At 38.2% G+C, this 24,309-nt stretch overlaps 1 protein-coding gene across 4 annotated transcripts in view; it reads right to left on the bottom strand.

Annotated features, from left to right (window-relative positions):
* GEMIN5 (gem nuclear organelle associated protein 5) overlaps positions 1–24,309 on the bottom strand; it is a 39,645-nt gene extending 15,336 nt beyond the window's left edge. For 2 of the 4 annotated variants that reach the window (XM_006075988.4, XM_006075989.4), the window contains exons 1-18: positions 24,045–24,309; positions 23,134–23,294; positions 22,150–22,331; positions 19,180–19,331; positions 18,854–18,973; positions 18,569–18,701; positions 17,373–17,538; positions 16,285–16,497; positions 15,405–15,490; positions 11,043–11,125; positions 9,728–9,861; positions 8,390–8,463; positions 7,486–7,667; positions 5,464–5,603; positions 3,949–4,120; positions 1,542–1,769; positions 936–1,049; positions 435–557 (exon numbers count right to left, since the gene is read on the bottom strand). In XM_006075988.4, coding sequence (XP_006076050.4) covers positions 435–557; positions 936–1,049; positions 1,542–1,769; positions 3,949–4,120; positions 5,464–5,603; positions 7,486–7,667; positions 8,390–8,463; positions 9,728–9,861; positions 11,043–11,125; positions 15,405–15,490; positions 16,285–16,497; positions 17,373–17,538; positions 18,569–18,701; positions 18,854–18,973; positions 19,180–19,331; positions 22,150–22,331; positions 23,134–23,294; positions 24,045–24,210 — 2,629 coding nt within the window. In that variant the 5' untranslated portion in view covers positions 24,211–24,309. The remainder of the gene's footprint in view (positions 1–434; positions 558–935; positions 1,050–1,541; positions 1,770–3,948; positions 4,121–5,463; positions 5,604–7,485; positions 7,668–8,389; positions 8,464–9,727; positions 9,862–11,042; positions 11,126–15,404; positions 15,491–16,284; positions 16,498–17,372; positions 17,539–18,568; positions 18,702–18,853; positions 18,974–19,179; positions 19,332–22,149; positions 22,332–23,133; positions 23,295–24,044) is intronic. The other 2 variants (XM_006075990.4, XM_006075991.4) reach the window with 1 other exon arrangement.

Here is a 24,309-nt window from a genome sequence, read left to right as displayed (position 1 = left end):
AACACACATTAGTGAGGGCATTGAAAAGTTAAAACCAAAAAACCTACGAACTAAAATTGCCATCAAAAATTTTTAAAAGAACTGCCATATTAAGGGTATATTTCCAATAAACAAAGGATGTTCTTTTCTACGTGTACATGCTGTTTACTGGGGAAAAACAGTTGATGGAACTCACTGACACCGAGATACTTATGCCATTATACCAATTCCAGCACACAGATGGCTGGCAGCAACCTGACAACAGAGAAGCAGAGATCATGTCCCCAGGCACCGGGGAATGTCGATAGCGGCTGGAGTGCAGAGCTGCAGCAGGCATGATGCAGAAGCACAACAGTTTTGGACATCTGTTGACTCATCCATTAAACACCCAAAAAAGCACTTATGTGCCAGTTCCCAGAAGACTACGGATGGGCCAGGGAAGTTTATTTCTATACCTTTGGAGTGTTTGGTGGTGGCTAATACCAAACAGTCCTGATGAAGCTCCTCTTTGGATCTGTGGTCCAGACTTGTACTCAGTGGAAGCATGGAACGAGCTTTTCGCTTCTTGATTAAGGCTTCTGAAATGTAATACAAGTACAGACCATCTGAAGAAGAACTGGTTACAAACCCCAAACTGAATGCATGTCCACTGTGTATGCAACCCACTGGAAGAATACTGCTGAGAGGAGAACGTTCCCACTCTTAGAAGGAAGCTTTCACATTAAATTATTAGTAGCTGGGGGTAGTGTTTACAACACACATAGAGTCCCTGTGAAGCTCTGAACCAACATCAATAACTACAAAATGACAGTTCTTCCAAGTATTAAAAAAATGACCCCAAATCAAAACACAAATATTTAAAACCTAAAATAAAACCAAAACCCATACTCTGCTGAGTTTTCATTTGCATGTAATGAGGATGCTTTAACAAATTATTTTAGTTATTAGATACCAACCTGGCTTCTCTTTAGGTACCTCCTTTTTCAGTAAAGTGACTTTGTTATTAATGGTGCTTTTTGACTTTTCAAAACCTAAGGCTGCTGGAGTGCAGATAATTGGTTCTTTAGAAACTACATCATGGGGAGAAAGAAAAAAGTTTGGATGAGAACAATGTAGAATCTAGTTCTTTTTAAAAATTAAGGGCTATCCCAGTCTTTACAGTATGATTTTATCTATTACTCCAAATATAAGATGAAATATTTCAGACAGGAAGCATGGGTAGTCAGTCTCCCTTTCCCCACCTCTCAAACTGCCTTCCAGGAATCTGTAGATTTATCACCTAGAACTCTGACTAATTGATCTAAGGAAAATTATAAAGATTCTAGCCCTCACAACTTTAAAAACTTACCCTTACTTGTAAGGTTCTATGTATACGCTGCCCCAGCTTCACTTTGTTCCACAGTCTTATCTGCCCAGGTTGATAAGTTTTCTCTAGAGGACTTTACTATTTCCATCCCAATCATCCATTAGATTCCCTTAACACTTCAAAGGTAGACCTGACTTAGTTTCCTGGTCAGGACTCTTAAGTGCAAGAGAGTGAACCATGAGATTCGGCTCCATACCCGCTGCGGTGACACCACAGGGTGGCTCTGGCTCGCGGGCTTCCTCCTCGGTCTCCTGGTCTGACACGCCGTTCTCAATAGGGCCCAGGCTCTCCTTTACACTCTCTTCTTCATTCCCATCACATAATTCTTGCCTTACAGGCACTCTCAAAGTGGGCTTTTTCTTCTTTTTGGGCTTTGGTTTAGGTTGAGAGAGCCGCTTTTTCTCTAATTCAATACTTTTCTTGCCTATAGAAATCACAGTTCGGAAAAGGATAGATTAAAGTATATATTTGGGTTAAAAGCACTCTAGGAAATAAACTCCAAAACCTTATTGCTCTTCTTTTTAATAACATTCTTACCTTTCCCCCTGCTTCCCAATGAAGTCTTAGTTATATTATCAAAATGTTAACCAAACCAAACCCTTTTCAGATTTCATTAAATCATAAACACGATGCCCATTTACCCCTGAATACTTTAGTGTATATCCTACAAATAAGGGTATTCTCCTACATCATCACAGCACAACCATTAATATCAGGAAATTAACACTGATAGATTATTCATTCCCACTTTATTCAAGTTCTACCAGTTACACCAGAAGTGTCCTTTATAGTAAAAGGAAATCACTCCAGGACTACATGTTGCACTGGCTTGTTACACCTCTAGTTTCCTTCAGCCTAGAACAGGCTCAGATTTTATTTTGACTTTCATGACTAGAAACTCATGAAGATCACAGGATATTTTGTCTGATTTCCCTCAAACTGGGTCTGCCTTATGTTTTGCATGATTAGGTTATACACTTTCAGCTGCAATACAAAGCAGTGAGGCCATGTTTATCCTGGTGCAGCCTGTGAGGTAGCACATAATTTATATTTGTCTCATTATTTGTGGTTCACTTTGATTACTTGGTGTGCTTCCCTTGTAGCTCAGTTGGTAAAGAATCTGCCTGCAGTGCAGGAGACCCAGGTTTGACCCCTGGGTCGGGAAGATACTCTGGAGAAGGAAACGACAATCCACTCTAGTATCCTTGTCTGGAAAATCTCATAGACACAGGAGCCTGGTGGGCTGCAGTCCATGGGGTCACAGAGTCGGGCACGACTAAGCAACTAACACTTACTTACTTGATTACTTGAATAAGGAGGGCGGCACCTTGCAGCTTTGTCCCCACTAGTTGTACTAAAAATTGTTACTGTGATTATGGCCAAATGGCAATGTTCAGTTCCATCGTTCAGTCTACACTTACTAGGTGGCCTTCTGCTGAAAAGAACTTTTGCTTTTCTCTATTTATTTAGACTCTTCATTTATTTTTGTCAGTATGGACTCAAGAATTCCTATTTAATGTTTTAATCCTTTACTATTACTTATTTACTTTGAAAGCTTTTATCTTTTGATTTCAAGTTATCTTACTGAGATATAATTTAACACAAGAAAAAATACTAGATTTTTAAACGTTTTTATGAATTTAGACAGATGTATAGTCAGGTAACCCACCACCACAAATAAACTGTTGCCATTATTTCAAAATGTTCCCTCATGCCTCTTTGTAGTAGATTCCCCTCCTCCCTGAGCCCCAGGCAGGCACTGATTTGCTATCACTGTAGCTTAGTTTTGTCTGTTTTAGAAATTCATATGATTTACAACTACATTTCATGCTCTATATTAGTACTATACAGTGTTTAGTCTTTTCTGCCAGGCTTACTTTGCTAGGCATAATCATTGAGATTCACCCATTTTGTTGTATTTATAAGTAGTTACTTGCTTTTTATTGTTGAATAGTTCCACTATAGGATATATACCACAGTTTATTTACCAGCTGACATTTGTGTTGTTTCTGGTTTGTGGCGATTACAGATTAAACTATAAGGATTCTTTTATAAGTCTTTATGTGGATGTATTGTTTCATTTCTTGAGTACATTTCTAGTTGTTTATATAGCCTGTTTAGTTTTCTAGCTATTTCTGATGGGTGGGAAATTCTGGTTCCAGTTAGTCTCTTATAGCCAGAAGTGAAATTCTCCTGTTAATTATTTTCAAGTTCAGATTATCCCACATTTGGGTAGCCAGCCCCTTCAAGCTGGTTTTTTTGTCCTTTTGATGACCTCAGTTATACTTTTGTGGCAAATGATGCTGCAGACTTATCTTACATTTTTTCTGCCTAACCTGGAACTAGCCATTTCTCCAAGAAGCCCTGGTAGGTTCCTTTTAAGAGACTGATATTTAGAAAACAAGATCTGGGTGCTAGGTATACTTGTTACTATTCAGGTTTGTCTTCAGACCCCTTGGGGCTACTATCCTTGCCCAGGCTTCCATTCCCACCATACTGCTCTATTGCTCTGCATGAATGTCCTCCTTGCATGACTGATAACTTACTGAAGAAAGGAAAAAGGGAATGAGGCAAGCCCTTATAGGCTCCAGGTTCTGACTGACCTTGAGGAGGTCGGGAGTGTTCCTGCATGGAAGTGAGCCATTTATACACACAGAAATCATCTGCCCCTGAGTAGATGCAATCTGGATCCAGCGGGGACCACACAACGCAAAGCAGTCGACCTCGATGTCCTCGGAAATTGCATAGAGGCTCTTCCTGGAGAGTATCCCACACCTAAAACCAAAAGTCACACAAGAGAATAGATAATTTTTGGTTATTCTATTGTTTGGGGGGGGGGGGGTTGGTATACATTTTTGAAAAAAAAAAAAAAAAAATCTGTGTACTCTTATTTCCTCTTGTAATTTGTACTTGCAGTTTCAGAAAGTGCTATTTCCTAATGGAGGTTTCTGTATTCTGGGATATAGAGGCATTCCCATAGGAAGGATTTTGAGCAAGCTTTTAATGGTGCCCTGTGGATTTCACTGTCCTGAACCAGTACTGCATGTTATCTTTGGGATGGGGATTCTGATACCTCTAATTCAGAGCCCACATCTACATGTGTGATGCAAGGGTTCTAATTTCTCACAGGTGATTCTTCTGTCTCAGGGCAAATGATCAATTTCCTCGCTATTTCCTGAATGACTCCAGTCTCCATTTCAAAGGGCAGCCAGTCATGGCTCTCAGCTCTGTGCAGACAGCTCATTTACCACTCAGTATTGAGACAGACATCCATCACTGATGATGGATCCCCAGTTGCTAAGGTCTGTTCTGGTTCTGATATCTGAAACTCACTTCACAGCTCTGGCTTGGCATCTCATCTTTATTTTTGAGAACTTGAAGATGTGAGCTACCGAGTTATTATTAGAAGTATTTTTTTCATGATTTATAGTCACCATTCTGTGATAGAACAGAATGGGAGGAGTACTTTTCACATCAACTTTAGTTTATCATACTGACAGTAGGTCAAAGTGAAATCTTTAAAAACATCAGTTTAGCTAGTTCCTATCAATATTCTCTTTCACCTAAGTTACAAAAAAACCCAAATTTACCCTGCCAAGGGCCCAGATATGTTTAATAAGATGTCTAGGACATGGGTTTGGGTGGACTCCAGGAGTTGGTGATGGACAGGGAGGCCTGGCGTGCTGCGGTTCATGGGGTCGCAAAGAGTTGAACACGACTGAGTGACTGAACCGAACTGAACTGAGAGCTCAGAAAAATCGCAAGGGAGAAGAAGAAAGAGTTTCAATTAGAGTACGTAGTGAAGAACCCGGAGAAGGCAATGGCACCTCACTCTAGTACTCTTGCCTGGAAAATCCCATGGACAGAGAAGCCTGGTAGGCTGCAGTCCATGGGGTCGCTAAGAGTCAGACATGACTGAGCGACTTCACTTTCACTTTTCACTTTCATGCATTGGAGAAGGAAATGGCAACCCACTCCAGTGTTCTTGCCTGGAGAATCCCAGGGATGGGGGAGCCTGGTGGGCTGCCGTCCATGGGGTCACACAGAGTCGGATACGACTGAAGTGACTTAGCAGCAGCAGCAGTGAAGAACCCACAGAATCAAGGATGCAACAGTACCTGAGCTGTACCATCATAGGAAGCGGATACCAGCCTTCCCTCATGATGTGGGCTCCATGCCAGACTGGTGATCTTGGCTGTGTGCCCTGACAGGGTCCGGTAGGGCTCTGTAATGGTCACTGGAGATTCAGGATTGCTCTCTAAAAGACAGGGGATGATGTCATTGGTACCAATAACAACAACAAAAAGACATAAAGGAGGGTTTTAATTAACATGGCAAGAGTCAATATTTTACCACATGCTTTCTACATGATTTTCATTGGGCAGCACTGTTTAGTGGTTAAGAGTGTAGGCATATCTACAGTGCCTGCCACATGGGCTTACTGTAAGAAGTGTTAGCTATCATTCTTTCTTTCTAAAAGCCATCAAAATGAAAGTAATGCCTTTAGGATGTGATACCAAGAAGGATGTATTATCATGTATAGTTAAAAATGTGTGACCTGAATCTAGTCGTAAGAATATATGAGACCAAACTCAGGACACATCTACAAAATAACCAGCTGGTATTTTTCCAAAAAAAAAAAAAAAAATCAAGATGAAAAAACAAAAAAGGCTGAGAGATATAAAGGACAATATTGGATCAACTGACAATACTAGAATAAGCATGGTAGATCAAACTATTATATTAAATTAACTGAATAATGGAATTGTGGTTATATAAGGGAATATCATTATTCTTACAAAATACACACATATTAAGGAATATGGCAGCATGACACGTGCAACACAAACACTTTGGAAAATACATACACCACAGCACAAAGCAAATACGACAAAAGGTTATAAGTTGTTGAATCTGTGAAAAGGTATATGGTGGTCCTTCATACTATTTTTGCAACTTTCCTCTAAGTGTGAATTATTTAAATATAACAAGATAAAAATAAAATGAAGTTTTTCCTGGTCATTTTTCCCCTTTTTCTGTTATTCAGTAGATATGAAATAAAAAACAACCAGGATGATAGTATTTCAGTAGAAAAAGATCTGCAATGCTTCTAAGAATTAAGTTAATGTACTTCTGTAAGTGATGCTGGAAAAACTGGACAGCTACCTGTGAAAGAATGAGATTAAAACATTTTTTCACACCATATAAAAAAATAAACTCATGATGGATTAAAGACCTAAATGTAAAACTGGAAACCTTAGAACTCTTAGGAACTCTTTGACATAAATGATAGCAGTATTATTTTGCATTTGTCTCTTCAGGCAAAAGAAACAAAAGCATATTAAAAAACAAAAATTATAGCTCTTGGCAATGAAGATGGGTTATGTGTTTGTTTTTTTCTTCATATTCAGAAAAAAAAAGTAATTATACTTCTTTCACATTAAAAAGTAATTATACTTCTTTCATATTAAAAAGCCTTTTTTTTTTAATGTGACCACTTACTGTTTCTTCTAGGTGCTAAGGAAGTTCAGAGAAGTTTCAGCCTTGTTAAGGAATAAGTTGTATGAAAATATGAAAAAGATCAACCTGCTAGGCAGGGACCAGTAGTTACCAGAACACATGCAGATGCTGCAATAAGTGTGGGACTGAATCTGGGCTCTATCATATATGAGCTGTGGGACGCATGGAAGTGAGCTAACCCCCTGAGCCTCAATTAGGAAAATGAAGATAACAAAATCTACCTCCCAGGATTGTAAGAATTAGATGCAGTCATGCATGGGATGGGATGTGTGTTGTACGTGTCATACTCAAACACTGAAGGAAGAGAATATAAATTGGCACCATCTTTTGGATAGTGACTTGGCAATAACTATACTTTAGAAAATTTGGAGGAAACAGCGATGTTTATTAATGAGGGATGGGAATAAGGGAGGTACTTCACTTTCTAAGTTAACATGTATTGTCATGTTTGAAATTTCTGTTGTGTCTTAAATAAGGTGAATACATTAGTTTTGAAAGCAGAAAAATAGTAAGAGTAGTGTTTAATACCAAAAAAAAAAAAAAAGAAAATGTACAAAGACTGGAACAAAAAGTAGCTGAACACATATACCACCCCCGGTATGGAAAGAAACCAAAGTTACCTATGACAGTCTGCAGGTTGTGCACATAAATGACTGCATTGTTGGACCCAGAGGCCATCAGATAGCTCAGTTCTGGCTGGCTGCCATGCTCATGATGCCAGCTAATGGTATTCACAAGCTTATGATGCTGCTGGATGGTGCAGATCAGTTTCAAGTTAGGAACCTTGAATATTTCTATTGATCTGGAATAAGAAACACACCAAGATAAGAAAGGATGCTCAAATTACAGTTCAGTGCAAGCAGGTATTGCCCTCATTCCATCAGTCAAAGAAAGGTGAAATGGAATAGGATAACCCTATCTAAACTGCAGAGGTTACTCTCTTACAAAAAATCAGGTACAAAAGGCAGTTCTTTCAGATTTATCAGCTTTAATAAATCTCAATAACCTCTGGAAAGTTGTATTTATCATGCTCTAAAAATAATAAATGGTACCAGGGAAAAACTAAAAGAAGAATTAATAAACCAATGGCTGAAATAGTAACCATGTTACTATGATCAACATTGGAAAGGGCAAAACAAAGTAAAACACCCTAAAAAACCAAACCAAAACAAAACATTGGAAAGGATATAGTAAGATCTAAAAAACATTTCTGCTTTTTTATTTTTTTCCTTTAAAAAGAATGAAGGGAGATTTAGGGAACTTAATTCTGGAGATAAGCATTCTTTGAAGCATACTACAGCCAAAACAAGAGTAGGCAAACATTCTCTTTGAGCTATAAATATTTAATTTATTTTGCAGTTATCAATAATGCAGAGAGCTCCTGAGTTATTTAAGGATATCAGGGATAAGTCAGAATATCAAATACAGCTAGGCTTTCCCAACTAACATTACAGATGGCACTAGCTTGTGATCAAATATATGTGCAATTACAAAGTTTTTTTTTTTAAAGAAACAAATACATACCCATCTTCATTGCCAAGAGCCATGATTTTGCCATCTGCTTTCCAGCTGATCTCTGTGTGTACAGGCAATTTGTACTAGAAAAGCAAAACAAATCAATCTCGACTAAAAACATTGTTCTTGCCACACAGCTTACAAATCAATGATGACAGTGTGAGGGAAAAAAAAAATCAAACCCTGGTTTAAAAATGTTCTAATTACAACAGCCATTCTTATAAATTATCTACATAATTTGCCAAAGAGTTACTAAGAACAAGTATTCTAAATATGATTTCCTAACTGGGACAAAAGTCAGGCCAGTGAATACTAAATGTTTGCAGTGTCTAACCTTGTGAAATGAACTTAATTAAAATGATTTTTATCCCACAGTAAGCCATGAAACATGTCCACTGGCTTCGATAACATGGGGGCTGTCATCTCCTTAAAAGAAGTCATATACGCCACCCTTCTTCTCTTCCCATCTTTTCTGTTTCTTTTCCAGAATTTTGTTTTTCTCTTCTTCTGTTTTTATTAGAGAACAATTCCTTTGTTCCCCAAGGCTGCCTGGGCCCTCTTCTTTTCTTACTTGTCTCTCCACAGACCACTTCATACATGCCCACAGCTTCTTTAGCTACCACTCATATAAAGGGACTCTAAATTTCCATTTCCAGCCCAAATTCCTTATGTGAACTTCTGATCTATATTATTTAAGTCTTACAAAACTAAAAGCTTGTTAGGAACAGAAATTTTGCCTCTTTTATTCATTGTTGAATGTTCAGATAACATTTAAAACATGAAGGAATATAGCCAATAAAAACAATTCAATTGATGATTAAATATTATTTTTATAACAAAAATAGCCATACAAAAATAATGAGCAAAAGTAAAAAATGCTCATTTGAAAGAGTAAGGAAAACTCAACATTTATGGTTTCACTTAAAAAGACAGTTCTGGCATACAGATATATTGATACAATGGTAAAGAAAATGTGATTAAACGTGGAAATCTGGGTGAAGGATATAAGGAAATTATTTGCATTATTTTTGCAGCTTTTGTATAAATCTGTAATTATTTCACTAAAAAACCAAAATGATAATTCTGTTTTGAGCAAAATACCTCATAGTTGTACTTGGATAACATATTATAAAGTAATTTTTACAAATACATCCCTCTGGAGAAAGTGGCAGGTGTGAAAAGGATGCTTTATATTCAAGATCTGAAAGTTTATAATAAATAGCCATTGCAACTGAGAGAAGCCTGAAATCTGACAGCATAATGGATACCTCACATAATAGCATTTATCATGCAAGATGAGAAGATAAAACAGAGATCATGAGAAGACTTCAAATCACAAGAACTTACTTTGATTGAATTGGTGTCCCTGATGAGTTTATTGATGTCAAAGGCCTCTCCACTAAGCTTCCAAGGGTTGTGCTGTAAGACAATCCCTTCTCCTCCACAACTGTATAAAGTGAGGGAAGGTCTGTCTCCTTCTCCTACATGGAATAAGAAAAGAAAACTTATCAGTTTTGTACTTAACCAGCTTAACTGTGTGTTGCTGTAATATGACCATATTATACTGTGACATGTTTTATCTTCTGCCACTCAAAATAGTAGGGGTGCCAAAGCTGGGATCAGAAGACATGTTATCAAAGTTTTGGGGAATTTATCTTCTCTTACAGAAATAAGTACTGTCTGGCATTTAAATATATGAAGCGGCAGGACTTCCTATGACTAAATGTAAGAAGCTATTCTCAAAGCAATGATTTCTTTGGTGTTATAGTAACTTTCCTGTTTATTTTAGGAAGTAGACAGTGGTTCTGATGGGTATCTTGTAAGGACAAGTCTTATTTTCACTACTGTAGAACTGTTTGGCACAAATCAAGGATCAGCATTTGCTAAATGAATGAATGAACTACAACTACAATGCTGCTTGAGTTCTGATGACTTACACTGCAGTTATGCAGATATACAGATGTTCCACTATAGATGCTGAAGAAAAGACTACTAAAGATCTTCATGAACACATTCAATTTATAAATTCTGCAAGACCTACCATTGTAGGAATAAGAAAGGCAAGACTGAGGGGCTAGAAAAGGGTCAGAATGTATTCACAGGCAACAAGAGATCATCTGAGAAATTTTAACCCTGCTTTAACTGTAGGTTGAAACAGATGATCCTTAACATTATAATTCTTAAAAAAATTTTTTTAAATTAAATGTTCATTTTTTTGGCCACAGCGAGTGGCTTGTGGGATCTCAGTTACCCAGCCGGGGACTGAACCTGGGCACTTGGCAGTGAGAGCGTGCAGTCCGCACCACTGAACTGCCAAGGAATTCCCAACGTTATAATTCTGGTAAAATTAAGAGGCGATAGCAAATTTTAGTGAAAATTATTAGTATATTAGGTATCAGGACCTAGCATGAGATAACTGTATTCACAATAAAAGAATTCAGCTCAGAGAGACCAAATACTATAATTTGGAGAGGCTTATCCTAGGTGAATGGTTTCTAACTGATCACCTGTTACAACTGCCCTCACGGACCCCAGGGACACAGCAGCCTGTGTAAGGAGTTACTATATTAGAATGTTTATGACTTTTTCCAGGTTGAATATCCTAGGATTAAGTTGAAAGAGAATACTCTTGTGTTTGTTAGAGAATGATTCAGATACTTACCTAGTGCCACGGCGGGTACTGGTGGTCCCCAGGCTAACGAGTACACAGTTTTCTTGTGATACGTGCTGGAAATCTGTGGAGGTCTGGGGGGAAGGGAAATTATAAACAGAAAGATTTAAAGAGGTACAGTGGAAGAGAGACCATCTTCTTTTAAAAAGTTGCCTGTTACAAACTTAGTTGCTGATATTAAAGAAAAACAACAGTACCCTTCTCCAAATAACTGATTGTAAAGAAGCAAACATTTAAATAATATACCATGTAATAAGAGCAACTGAAAAAAAGGTCCCAAACATACTTCACCTAGAAAAAGTTATTAATATCCCTTGACTGGCCAGTTTAGGGTCATTTTCCCTATCTATTCCTGAGTTTCTCACTTCACTTAAATGTCAAATATTCTAATATTACTGTAGTTATATACAAAAGTAAAGGCTATCACAACTTGAGAAAAACAGGACAAGACAGAAAATGCAAACTGTTCAGCCCAGAACTAAGGTTACTACTAAGCATATATTATCACTATGCAAATATCTCCACCTTATATTCAAGTAAAAGACTAGAATCATTTTTGCTTACCCTGTCATTAACATCACATTCTCAAACTAAGGCTTAATTTATTTATTTTTGGCTGTTCTAAGCAGCTTGCAGGATCCTGGACCGAGGATTGAACCTGTGCCTCCTAACCACTGGACAGCCAGGGACTTCCCAAGATTTCAGAGTAGATAGGTTTTAAAGTTTTTTTCCTCTGGATTAGTATTTTTATTCTTCACAAACACTCATTTCTTCCATCCTTTCTACCTAATAATGGTTTTTATTAAAAAAATTTCTTTAATGTTTTACAATTTTTTAAGATTATTTTCCATTTAGTTATTACCAAATGCTGGGTATACTCCCCATGTTATACAATACACCCTTGAGCCTTACACCCAGAAGTTTATACCTTCCCCTCCTCCATCTCTATAATCCACCCCTCCCCCCACTGGTAACCACTGGTTTGTTCTATGTATCTGTGAGTCTGCTGCTTTTTTGTTATATTCAGTAGTTGGTTGTATTTTTTAGAGTCCATATATAAGTGATATCATACAGTACTTGTCTTTTTCTGTCTGACTTATTTCACTTAGCATAATGTCCTTTACATCCATCCACGTTGCTGCAAATGGTGAAATTTCATTGTTTTTTGGCTGAGTAGCATTCCTCTGTGTGCGTGTACACACACAACTTTTTTATCCTTTCATCTGTTGATGGACATTTAGGTTACTCCCATACCTTGGCAATGGTAAATAATGCTGCTTTGAAGATTGGGGTGCATGTATCTTTTAGAATGAGTGTTTTTGTTTTTTTTGGATATATCTCAAGAAGTGAAATTGCTGGGTCACACGGTAGTTCGAGTTTTTGGTTTTTATTTATTTTTTAAAAAAGAAACCTTGCTCTTCAGGGTATTTTTGAAGGTTGTGGTTGATTAATGATATGTGATGTGTCCAGACAGGGCAGTGCAGTTATTATCTTTAACATATACTATACTCTTTGTGTGATTTTAGAATTCCAGTATCTGTGACTGAATGAGCTGTTGACTTCTTTATTTCCATGTATCTGACACGTTTATCATGATCAGTCTAGACAATAAACCAAATTTTCTTTGGCTAAAGGAAATAGAATAAGTGTTTCTGGCTGAATACCTAGCAATATATCTACAGTAACGTCCTTCCTCCTACTGTATACCTTTGCTGCTATCAGTTTGAATATTCAGCTTATAATAACCAAAAGATAGTAATTTACTAGAATTAGTAATTTTGTACTGACACAAAGCTATTTAAATTGATATATAATTTTATTTTATTAAGTACTTATTTGAAATAGTGTAGCCTTTAAAAAAAAAAGATTAAAAATGGAGAAAAACAGTTAACTGTGTGTAAGTTATACATAGGGTCTTCCCTGGTGGTTCACTGGTAAAGAATCTGCCTGCCAATGCAGGAGATATAGGTTCAGTCCCTGGCTTGGGAAGATCCCCTGGAGAAGGGAATGGCTACCCACTCAGTATTCTTGCTTGGGAAATCCCAAGAGGAGCCTGGTGGGCTACAGTCCATAGGGTTGCAAAAAGTCAGATATGACTTAGTGATTAAACAATAAACAACAGGTTATACACAAGTACCTAAAGACCTGGCACATGAAAAGGTGAGCTCTACAGTATAATGAATGATTCTCACTTAGGTGCAAATGATCTAGAACAGGAGTAGGCAAACTTTTTCTGTAAAGGGCCAGGTAGTCAGTGCTTCAGACTTTGTGAGTCAAGCAGTTTTTGTCACAATATCCACTTTGCTGTGTAGCACACAAGCAGCCTCAGATAAGATGTAATGAAATGAGCGTGGCAGGGCTCTAATAAAACTTTACGGACAGAGAAACTTGAATTTTATTTACTTTTCACACATTGTGAAATATTCTTGATTCTTTTTCATTGATTTTTAAAAGATAAAACTATTCTTAACTCATGGGCTTCCCTGGTGGCTCAGACGGTAGAGAATCCGCCTACAATGAAGGAGACCCTTCATTTGATCCCTGGGTTGGGAAGATCCCTTGGAGGAGGAAATGGCAACCCACTCCAGTATTCTTGCCTGAGAAATCCCATGATTAGAGGAGCCTGGCAGGCTACAGTTCATGGGATCACAAAGAGTTGGACACAACTGAGGGACTAAGCACTTTCTTAGCTCATGGGCCACTGTTTTCTAATCCCTGGCGTAGAACAGTGCTGTCCAATAAAGTAGCCCTTAGCGAGATATGGCCCTTGAGCACTGGCAATGTGGCACACGTGACTAGGAGCTCAATCTCTAATTTTATTTAATTTCAATTACTTTAAGCATAAGTAGCCACACGTGGCCAGTGGCTACCAAACTGAACAGTGCAGGTTTGGAATCTAATCAAGCACTCAGAATAGCTGTGTCCAATAGATTTATACTGTTAGCCATAAATACAAGCCCTGTCTGCAACTTAAAGCTTTCTAGTAGCCATGTTAACAGAAGTATCAGAAACAAGTGAAATTCAATGTTAGGAATTAGCTCAGTATATAAAAAGTACTACCTTTTAAAATATAATTAAAATAAATATTGAGGCATCTTACATTCTTTCCTTTTTTGAACTCTCAAGTGTGTTCTACACTTAGCACACTTTAGTAGCCACCTGTGACTAAAGACACTGTGCTGTTCTAGAAAGTTTATAGGCAATACAGGGAAGACAGGAATATAGGAAATACGGCAAAGAGTGAACTGAATTACAAGTCACCACAAAGAATTAACTACACAAGTCCAAAATGTAGAATATGCTAGAAAACAACTTATCTGGAATCTTCAAATTGAAAAGGCAATGTTATGGAAAGAAGTGGGGGACTATTCTATAATAAGAGACTAAAGAGACATAAAAAAATACAATGTGTGACCTCTGATTGAAAAAAGGTTTTAAAAAAAATTGCTAGAAAAACATTTTTGGCTCAGCTGAGGAAATTTGTATATGCACAGGATATTACATCATATTATGGATTACTGCTAATTTTTGTTATGTGTACCAAAAGTATGGCAAAATGTTAACAACTGGTAACTTAAGATGGAACAAACAGAGATGTTCTTTATTCTAAGCTTTTAACATTCTTGAAAGTGAAAGTGTTTGCCGCTCAGTCGTGTCTAACCCTTTGTGACCTCATGGACTGCAGCCCGCCAGGCTCCTCTGTCCATGGAATTCTACACTCAACAATACTGGAGTGGTAGCCATTTCCTTCTCCAGGGGATCTTCCCAACCAGGGATCAAACCCGGGTCTCCCACATTGCAGGCAGATTCTTTATGGTCTTAGCCACCAGGGAAGCCCATATAAGTATCAGTCACTCAGTTGTGTCTGACTCTTTGCAACCCTATAGACTAGCCCACCATGCTTCTCTGTCCAAATACTATAGTGGGTAGCCATTCCGTTCTCTGGGGGATCTTCCCAATTCAGGGATCAAACCTGGGTCTCCTGCATTGCAAGCAGATTCTTTACCATCTGAGCCACCAGGGAAGCCCCTATGTATAACTTGACATTCTTGGATGCCTGAAAACTTTTGTAAAAAAAATGTTGAGGGAAAACAAAAGCAAATGTTTTCCTGGAAAAAAAAACAACAAAAAAAAAACCTTCAGTGGTATTCACAGGTCAGATGGGCTGAACCATCACTATCACCTGAAAAAATGTTTTAAAAATAAAATTCTGAGTTCTAAGCCCCAGTCTCAGAGTCAGAATCTTAAAGATGCTTCCCAGTCTTACTATGATAAACATCGGGGTCTATGAACTCAAAATGAACTCACTAACATTTTGGTCAATGGGCTAAATAAAGGTCATCCATCTCTTACTTGTTGGAGTAGGTGTCGTACAATCCCACTTTTCCATCATCAGTTCCAAAGGCTAAGCAGCCTTCCTTGGTTGGGTGCCAGCACAGCTACAAAGAAATACGAAGAAAGGGGCACTGTTAAGGGATTCATTAGGTTATACTTCAGCGTTCAACTGGAAAAATTTCTTGCTCTTGGTGTCTTCTAATTTTAAAAGTAACAAATTCTCATTATTTAAAAGAGAAATAGTATTAAAAATAAAGTCACTTGTAATTTCACTATCCAAAACACCCCACTGCGAGCTCTGTATCTTTCTAGAAATTTTTTGTGAGTAAACTTTATATATAATTGAAAAACAAAAATAGGATCAAATGTTTAAATGATGTGCGTGATAGATTGTTGGGTGGGAAGTAAAAGATTCCAGAACAATTTAGAAAATATGGTTCTATTATTAATTAACAAAGCTTGGAAAGATACATCAACAGTGGTTCTTTGGATTATGGATGCGGGAGAATAGACTCAAGGGTGGAAAAGAAAACATTTTTGCTTTCTACACTTCTGTACTGTGGGTTTTTTTAAAATCACAAACATTATTATTCCCCATGTGGTTATATTATAATTTAATGTACCTCCTATGAATGCACACACATCCAGGTGATTTTAAATTTCTTACTATTAGAAAACAGGGTGACTTAATTTTACAAAACAAAGCTAAATTTCTGAATTAGGAGGTAATGTGTTTGGTTAGGGAGGGGTCCCTGTGCTTTCCCAGTTTCAAATTGCATCAAAAATACTCTTGAAGTGTAAATTCCCTATAGAGTTCATTTGTGTGAATAGGTATTCTCTAAGAGAGAATTAGTTATTTGAAAACAGTGTATGGCAAGTTCAAAGAACGCATCCTTACCGCTGTAACCTTGGACTTGACACCTTGCCAAAAATGTTTCACATCATAGTTGTTCTTTATGGAGAGTGTATTCCATACGCGGATCATGCCATCCCCGACGCCTATAGCTAAGCAGCCTGTGTTCACAGGAGAGAAAGCCAGACTGTAGGCAAACCCACCGAGGGAAGGCAGGGTCCAGCAGCACTCCAGAGTGGCCATGTCCCAACATTTTACCTGAAAAGGTTAAGGGTTAGGGTCTTTATGAAGATCAGAGAAACAGGAAAAACAATCGTTTCAGACAGAATGGGCTCAATGAGTGCAGCAGGAGAATGTAACTTAACTATTCCAGTAGGAATTAGGAAAAAAAAAAGCAGTAAACTGTAGAGCTCAAAGGGATCTTGGAATACATTTATTCCCTAAGATGCCAAGTGAATTGAAGGCACACAATAAACTAGAACTCAGGCTTCCTGTTTCCCAGAGTCCAGTGGCCCTTCCACAGTATTACAGCATCGATAATCTCATTTGGTAAACTCAAAAAAAAAAAAAAAAAGTAAAGAAAGAAAAAAGATGACGATGGTCTCAGGACAGTGGAACAATCACAGTTTATCTCAAAAAGCAAAATATGTTATCATATCCATTGGAAGAGGAGTGCTAAGTTTTTAATCCTCATTTATTTATTAACACAGTGACTTGGGAGAAAACAAAGTCTATCAAACAAGCTTTGATTACTGAAAAACAGTAAGGTTACTTAGATAAAGCCAATTCTCTCTTACAGAGACTCTGCCAAGAGCAGATGATTCTGCTACCTAAACTATATAGACAAGGATATTTTAAAGCTAAACCATGATGACCTCTCACATCCTTCCATGCACATACCTCTTCCTTATCATATCTGCTTTAACAAAAAGACATCTTGGTTGTTCCTCCCCTTCCCTTTACTTCTCTACTGCTAATGTATTTAATGCTAGTCAGAAACAGTAACTTTGAAATTGGAACCTGGGGGCGAGGTGAGGTGTGAGAACTGATGATAGTTTGAAAAAGTCCTCTAATCCTATCCAAGTCATAAATCACCAATATACAGTATTGAATGCAAAATAAGCTGTTCTTACATCTCTGTCCATTGATATGGAAAGCAGCAGCTGTTTGTCATCTTCAGTTTGCAGAGGACATAAATTAAACACAATCCTTGAATGATTTTGCCCTTCTGATGAACCACTAAAGAGGGTATATTTCCGTCTCCAAGACTGAGTGAGATCCCATAGCAGCAGTTCACCTCTGTGAAGAAAAACAAGTAACAGTTCTCTTTCATGAGCAATCTGAAAACAAGTGGTTTTGGGCCAGAGTGTGGGCCCTCAGCTGCAAAATACTTTCTGTTCATTGTTCCTTTAAGGAGAGACAAATTACATATTCTAAAACAGACGCAAAACCAAAAGAAATTATTGCCTATGGCGCGGAGAACCAAGCAGAGAAGACATAGGTGGAAAGGGAGCTCTGGAGTTCGCTGGTGGTCTAGTGGTTAGGACTCTGCTTTTGCTGCAGTTGCCTGATTTGGTCAGGGAACTGAGATCCTGCAAGCTACGTGGTGTGGCTAAAATTTTTAAAAAGGAGCTTTATTATATCCTTTCATTCTTTTTGAACCATGCAAATGTACTAGACTACCTTCTGAACAGATTTTCCTAATAGCTTTAATTATAAAATGCCACCATAATTTGCATAACCACAAAGGCTTTAAGACATATGTCTGCTTTGGAGCAGGGTGGGTAGTAGCATCACTACTAACACTTTGGGAGATTCCTATATGCTCTACCTGTATTACCTCATTTAAAAGCAAGGACCTTGTCTGTTAAATTCACTTGTCATCTCAAGCAACTAGAAACAGGTGCTCGATAAATTTTGCTTAACGAATGGTCATAATCATCCTAAGCGAAAGGAAACACTATAACCGCCCCTTTATTCATGTGAAGTCACTGAAGCTCAGAAAAGTGAAGGATCTTGCTTATGAACAGCTGATAAGTAATAGATTGATTCTGAAATCTGCCTGACTTCAGAGTCCACACTTAACAAGCAGGCTGTACTTATTTGATCTTTTCATAACTCTTATTAGACAGCACAGGTCTATTCCATGACTTTTCCATTACAAATGGCCCATCATAATACAATGGGCCATTATTATATATTAATATAATGGGCCTCTTAGCCACTGCTGTCTACACCTTCTGTGTCTAGAAAGAGAAGCCTAGGAATTCCTGAGACCAGAGAGGAAAACAAAACATGTTAGAGAGCATGACCAAAAAAAAAAACTTACCCAAAACAGCTGGATACCAGCTGAGTTGGCTGATCCTTGGGCCAATGGAGTGTCAACCAAAGGCGCTCTTTAACAGTTGGGTCTACACCCCCTCCTCTTCTTTTAAGAAAGGGCAGTTTCAAAGTCATCACCCCTGCAGAATAAAAGAAGTTCCATGGACAGTCAAGACACACACTCAGGATAATAAGACAGTAAAAAAGCTTTTTTTTTTTTTTTTTAGTAAAAAAGCTTTTACTGGATTGATAGAAGTTATATCACAAGGGAAATGTCGAATATTAGTCTTACCTCGGCCTCTAGAGCAGCTCCAGATCCGAATGGTCTGGTCTTTGCTCCCAGTGGCTAAGTAGCAGCCTTTTGTTACTGGAGTTTGTGTTATAACTTTTCCATTGGGCATTTCAGGTTCTTCTAGGATAGAGATGGTAATTTTGTTTTTAATTTGCATTAAAAATGCACTCATTAAAGAAAAAACTAGTTTGCAAGGGTTCCTGTAACTATCATTTTCATAGATTTGATATGTAAAATCTAGTTTTAAATGTAATTCAAATGACACTATTCTACCCACTTGGTTCTTTGGGTCTAAAGAGTACTGAACCCTCTTAAATCATCTCTACCTGAATTTTCCTCTTGATTTATGGATAAACAGTCTTCACCCGACAGGGGACACCAGGCTATGGAATGGATCTCATCATCGTGGCCTCGAAGCCTGTGCATAACTTCTCCTTTCTTGCTGATGTCAATTATAACCACTATGCCATCCTTGTAGCTAAAAAACAAGGTTAGAAATATTGCTAAAAAATACAGACTGTCTTTCTAGGAAACTTTTGGCTTAGGAGTTATTGTGCATTTCTACAAGTTAAGTGCATTGAGGGGAGGGAGGAAAGAGAGCAAGGAATAATTTTGTTCTGTCCTTTTTCCGAAGAATACTTATTTTATATTTTGATCAAATGGCCAAATTCCTGATACTATGTTATACTATGCATGTTGCCCAGCATGAAGGTCGGCAGCAGAGCATGCTTGTGCTGGAGGGAAATGTTAAAGAAAAGTAGTCCTGAAGGGGGCCAGCAATCCCCCTAATTGGAAATGAATTTGTCCTAATACACTAAAAATATCTTTTTACTTTTACAAGTGATCTTACTTTTGTAACAAAAGCTGAAGAATTCTAACCTGTAGATCTGGGTATTTCAAGACTCATTTTTTTTAATTTAGAAGAAATTGAGAAATTCTAATAGTTTTTTTCTTTAAATGATGAAGTATTTCAGACACAATAAAGAAATATCTACTCTCTAGCTTAAGAGAAAAAAAAAAACAACAACTTTGCAGTACAGTTGAAATCTTCTGTATATCTCATCCCAATCAAATTTTTCTCCCTGTCTTCCACAGAGGTAAACTGCTATTCCTGAATCTTGTGTTACATCAGTTCTAGACTTCCTTTGTATATATATATATTCCTAAATAAGATACAAAATTACTGTGTACATTTAAAAGCTTCATATAAATGGTAACATGTTGTTTATTTTTCTGTAGCTTGCTTTTTTCCACTCATTCTTTTTGTGAGTCATCCATGTGGACACATGTAACTCTAGTCCCTGATCAGTCATTTATACTATTGCATAGTATTCCACTGTATGAATATACTTCAAGTTTAGTTACTCATTTTCCTTTTCAAAGGCTCTCACTTTTTTTTTACTGTTACAAACATAAAATGCTATTAATAATCTTATTATTATAAGATTATAAAATATATAATAATCTTATCACACACTTAAGACAGTTTCAGGTTTGATGTCTAGTAACAGAACTGCCAGAATGTTAGTCATATTTTTGCTTTACTAGAAAGTGCAAAATTGGTCTCCAAAGTGGGCATACCTGTTTTCCTATACACTAGATAATCCTACAGCTCTATTTCTCTCTTTATTAAAAAAATATTTTTTCCCAATTACAACTTTATTAAAAAAAATAAAATCATAGAATATATCAAATCTTTGAAGATACAGACTTTGAAAACCATCAAGTTATGTAACCTAACAACAGACATGTGATCAAGCTATTTTGCAATTTCAATCAAGACTTTAGGGACTAATCACTGTTTTGAAGAGCATTTAGAAACATCATTTTGATTCAATCCTGTTTGACTGTTTGAAAGACTCACCTCTTCTTGTGAACTTCTGCTCATCTTTCAAGGTCAGTTTGATTTACCCTTCTCTGACCCCCTGCCTACCACCCTTTCTGCTCTGTCTCTTGTACCCTCACACAACGAGGTTCATGGAGACCTCCGATCACAGACCCTTTCCATTTTCAGTGTTACTCACGCACACCTGTCTTCCTGTTCATCCCTGCATGCAGAGCAGATTCATGATCCATCATTATAATCACTCCTTAAATAAAATCCTTATCTCCTTTGTTCCCCCTTTTTCTCAGGGGTATTTACTCCACAAAACCCCAAACCTGGTTGAATCCAACCACCTCCTTTCTCAATCAGTTTGAGTAGTTTACTTAAAATTCACGATCATGATCCTCGGCTTGACACTCAACCAGGACCACGGGACCTGCAATTTCCATCAGAAAGTTCATTTTCCTGTTCTCTGAGATGACTCTTCATACCTTCTTCCTGCATCCAGCTCCTGCCCCACTCTGAACTTGACTTGTGCCTCACAAAAAATCAGAAGCCATCAGATTGAAACACCCTTCTCTTCCAAGCAGATCTGTGAAACTACTTACACCTATTTCCACATTCTCAGCTGGTTCCTTTTACTTGTGTCTGGAGCCAGTTCCCTCTTGACTTCTCATTATCACTCCTGTATTCATCACTGTTCACCCCTGCAACAGACTCTCCTTCTTCTGCCTCATTTCCACCAGCATAGAAACATGCCTTTGTTATCTTCCATTTAATGCTCCCTTGACCCCCATATACCTTCTCTGGCTTCATGTCTACATGCACACTGTTGCAACAGAGTTTATGGAAAAGTTATCCCCGTGTTGTCTCCATGTGTATCTATCTACCCCACCTCCAAGTGTCTTGAATTCTCTCCTGTTGGACTTTCTCCTCTTAGATGCTTATGCTTATGTCTCATCTTTAAACTAGACAGAATGGACATCTTTGAGAGAGAAGTAAATGGAGCAGGAAGGGAGAGAGGACCGCCTACTGAGGCAGCTCATGTGAAGACAACCTTGATGATCACAGGGGAGACAGATCCCAAAGCCACACTGCTTTCCCAATTGAGTGGAAGAGCTGAGAATCAGAGCCGAGCTGAGTCATTTGACCCTATGGGAATAAATGTTATTAATATAACCAAGCATAAGTACAGAGGAGTAAAAGGTGAAAGAGGACATTTCTGACATTTGGAGATTCACTGAAGAAGTCAGGTATGAAGAATAAGGAAAGTCCAGTATTACAGAAACCAGGGAAACCAAAATACAGTGAGGAGCTGGAGGTCACAGGAATAATGTTACTAGGGGTGCAGGAAGAGTGGTTAATACCTGTAAATGGTTTCCTATGAGGAATAAAGGGATAGGAGAAGGTAAAGAAAATACAAAATAACATCATAAAAATAAATTATTAGTGCAGATGGCACAGTACTCACCCAATGGCTACTAAATCTTCATGATGAGGCGAGCAAGTAAGACAGAAAATTGTCCTAGGTTCTATAAAGAGGTGCTGGCTGTCATTTCTGTTAAGCCAGTAACAGAAAACTACTCCTTTTTCATCTCCAGATACTATCAGATCCTTTACTCGAGGAGACCAATGCAATGCTGATATTGTATGCTTTAAAACAAAGGAAAGATATATTTGCTTCTCATTTGTTATTGCTTAATTTTTACTTAGTTTTTAATCTGTATAATGCTAGGCATATTATAGGTACTTAATAAATACTGTTAGGACCACCCATATAGCAATATTATATTATAATCAAATGATAGGAGAATTCAGGCTAAGAATGATTCAATTTTTTTCTTCCTTTGTAGATTAATGCAAAATTCTTCGTAAGATTAACCGAGTTCTTTTCTCTATTTTCTAGGCAGGTATATCAATTAACCATCTAGTTTTGAAATAAGTTTCACTCACAGTTTATATCAGGAGTCTTTTTCGTGTAAAGAGCCAGAGAGTAAATATGTTAGATTGTGTGGGCCATACTGTCTCTGTTTTAACTCTCAATCCTGCCATTGTAGCCTGCAAGCGGCAGTAGTTAAAATTGTAGGCAATACTAAAATGAATGGCTGTGATTGTATTCCAGTGAAACAATTTGCAAAAGCAGGCAGCAGTGCAGTTTGTTGACCTCTGATTTATATGTATTTCCTTCCAAAAAAATTTTGAAGTACCTTTACAATATATACCTTCTGATCTAATGAACAAACACAATTATAAAAGTTACCTTATATATATTATATAAATATTATATATTTAATGTTTAATATATATTTATGTTTATATATTTTTAAAATTATATTCAATTATATATATATAAAAGTTAACTCAACACAGAGGAGCTAGCAAAACTATACTTGAAGCAGGATAACTCTGACACAGATATATATTCATAGTCTGAGAAACCAGTAAGCCATGGTACCTGATGGAGTGCATGTTCCGTCACAACTGTTTTTGTCCCTACATCCCAGATTTTCACAGTCCCATCATCGGAGCTGGTGGCGCAGAGGTTGTATTGACCCGGGTGATGACAAAACGTGAAGCCAGACACCTTTTCCGTGTGTCCCACCAACTCGCCTATGACTTCAAGCAAAAACAGGCTGCAGGTTAAAGAGCTATCTAAGATTCCTGCCAGCATCTTTACTGTTGTTGGTGATTGCGGCCTCACTTATTCCATGGAATAACAAAAATATCCAGAAACCCACAATTAGAAACCTCAAATGCAGATATTGGCTCTGCCATCTGACTTCAGACAAGTCGTTTTATCTCCTTGGGACTCTGTTTTTTTAACTGTAAAATACGTTCATATCGCTTGATGTGCCTAGTTCTCAGGCTGAGGAGCAGCTCCAATGAAGAATGTAAAAAGGATTTGTATTTAGATCTGGCTTGAAGTCTTTAGGAAGTATCTGGCATGCCGTATCCCAGGGCATAACCAAAACCTAGCTGGAGCCTGGAAGCATTCGGCTCAAGTCATTTATCTTACAGAAGTGAGTATCATATATTTGCAGAATCTCGCTTAGGGCCTGGAGCTGTAGAAAGCAAGGCCTAGGCGTTATAAATACCTGGAAAGACACACGGATAACTTTTTAGTAAGCCAGCGGATGCACGCTGAGAGAGCCAGGAGGCGGGACCGCTCAGCCACAGCGTGGTGTAGAGCTCAGCTTTGGAGACCCGGACACAACTCAGTTTAGACGACTATGAACAGACCCTTCTCTCTGCCCGAGCCTCAGTTTCCCCATCTATGGCGGGGTGGGGTGGCTAGACACGCCCTCTTGGCGCCCCCGGGGAACGCAGTTAGTGTAGGTAGGTTGGGGTCAAGAGGTGGGGACTTACCTCGAAATGGGGGCGTCCCTGGGATCGCGTCCGCGCCCGGGCCCACGCGGACAAGGAAGACCGAAGTCCGCGCCGCGAAACCGAAGAGGCCCCCGGGCACGGCATCGCTGCATCGGGAGCAGTACCAGTTAGGGGAGGGCGGCAACGTGCGCGGTTCCTGTCCCATAATCTCGGGCAACCAGGGATGAAGGAAGCAACCACTGGGGCAGACCGTTCGTAGCCCCACGCTGGATCCGTGGAGGGGGCGGGGTTGACTCGGAGCCCG

This window comes from Bubalus bubalis, chromosome 9, assembly GCF_019923935.1.
Source record: "Bubalus bubalis isolate 160015118507 breed Murrah chromosome 9, NDDB_SH_1, whole genome shotgun sequence".
Taxonomy (NCBI): Eukaryota; Metazoa; Chordata; class Mammalia; order Artiodactyla; family Bovidae; genus Bubalus; species Bubalus bubalis.
This window is presented reverse-complemented; position numbering and strand designations above follow the sequence as displayed.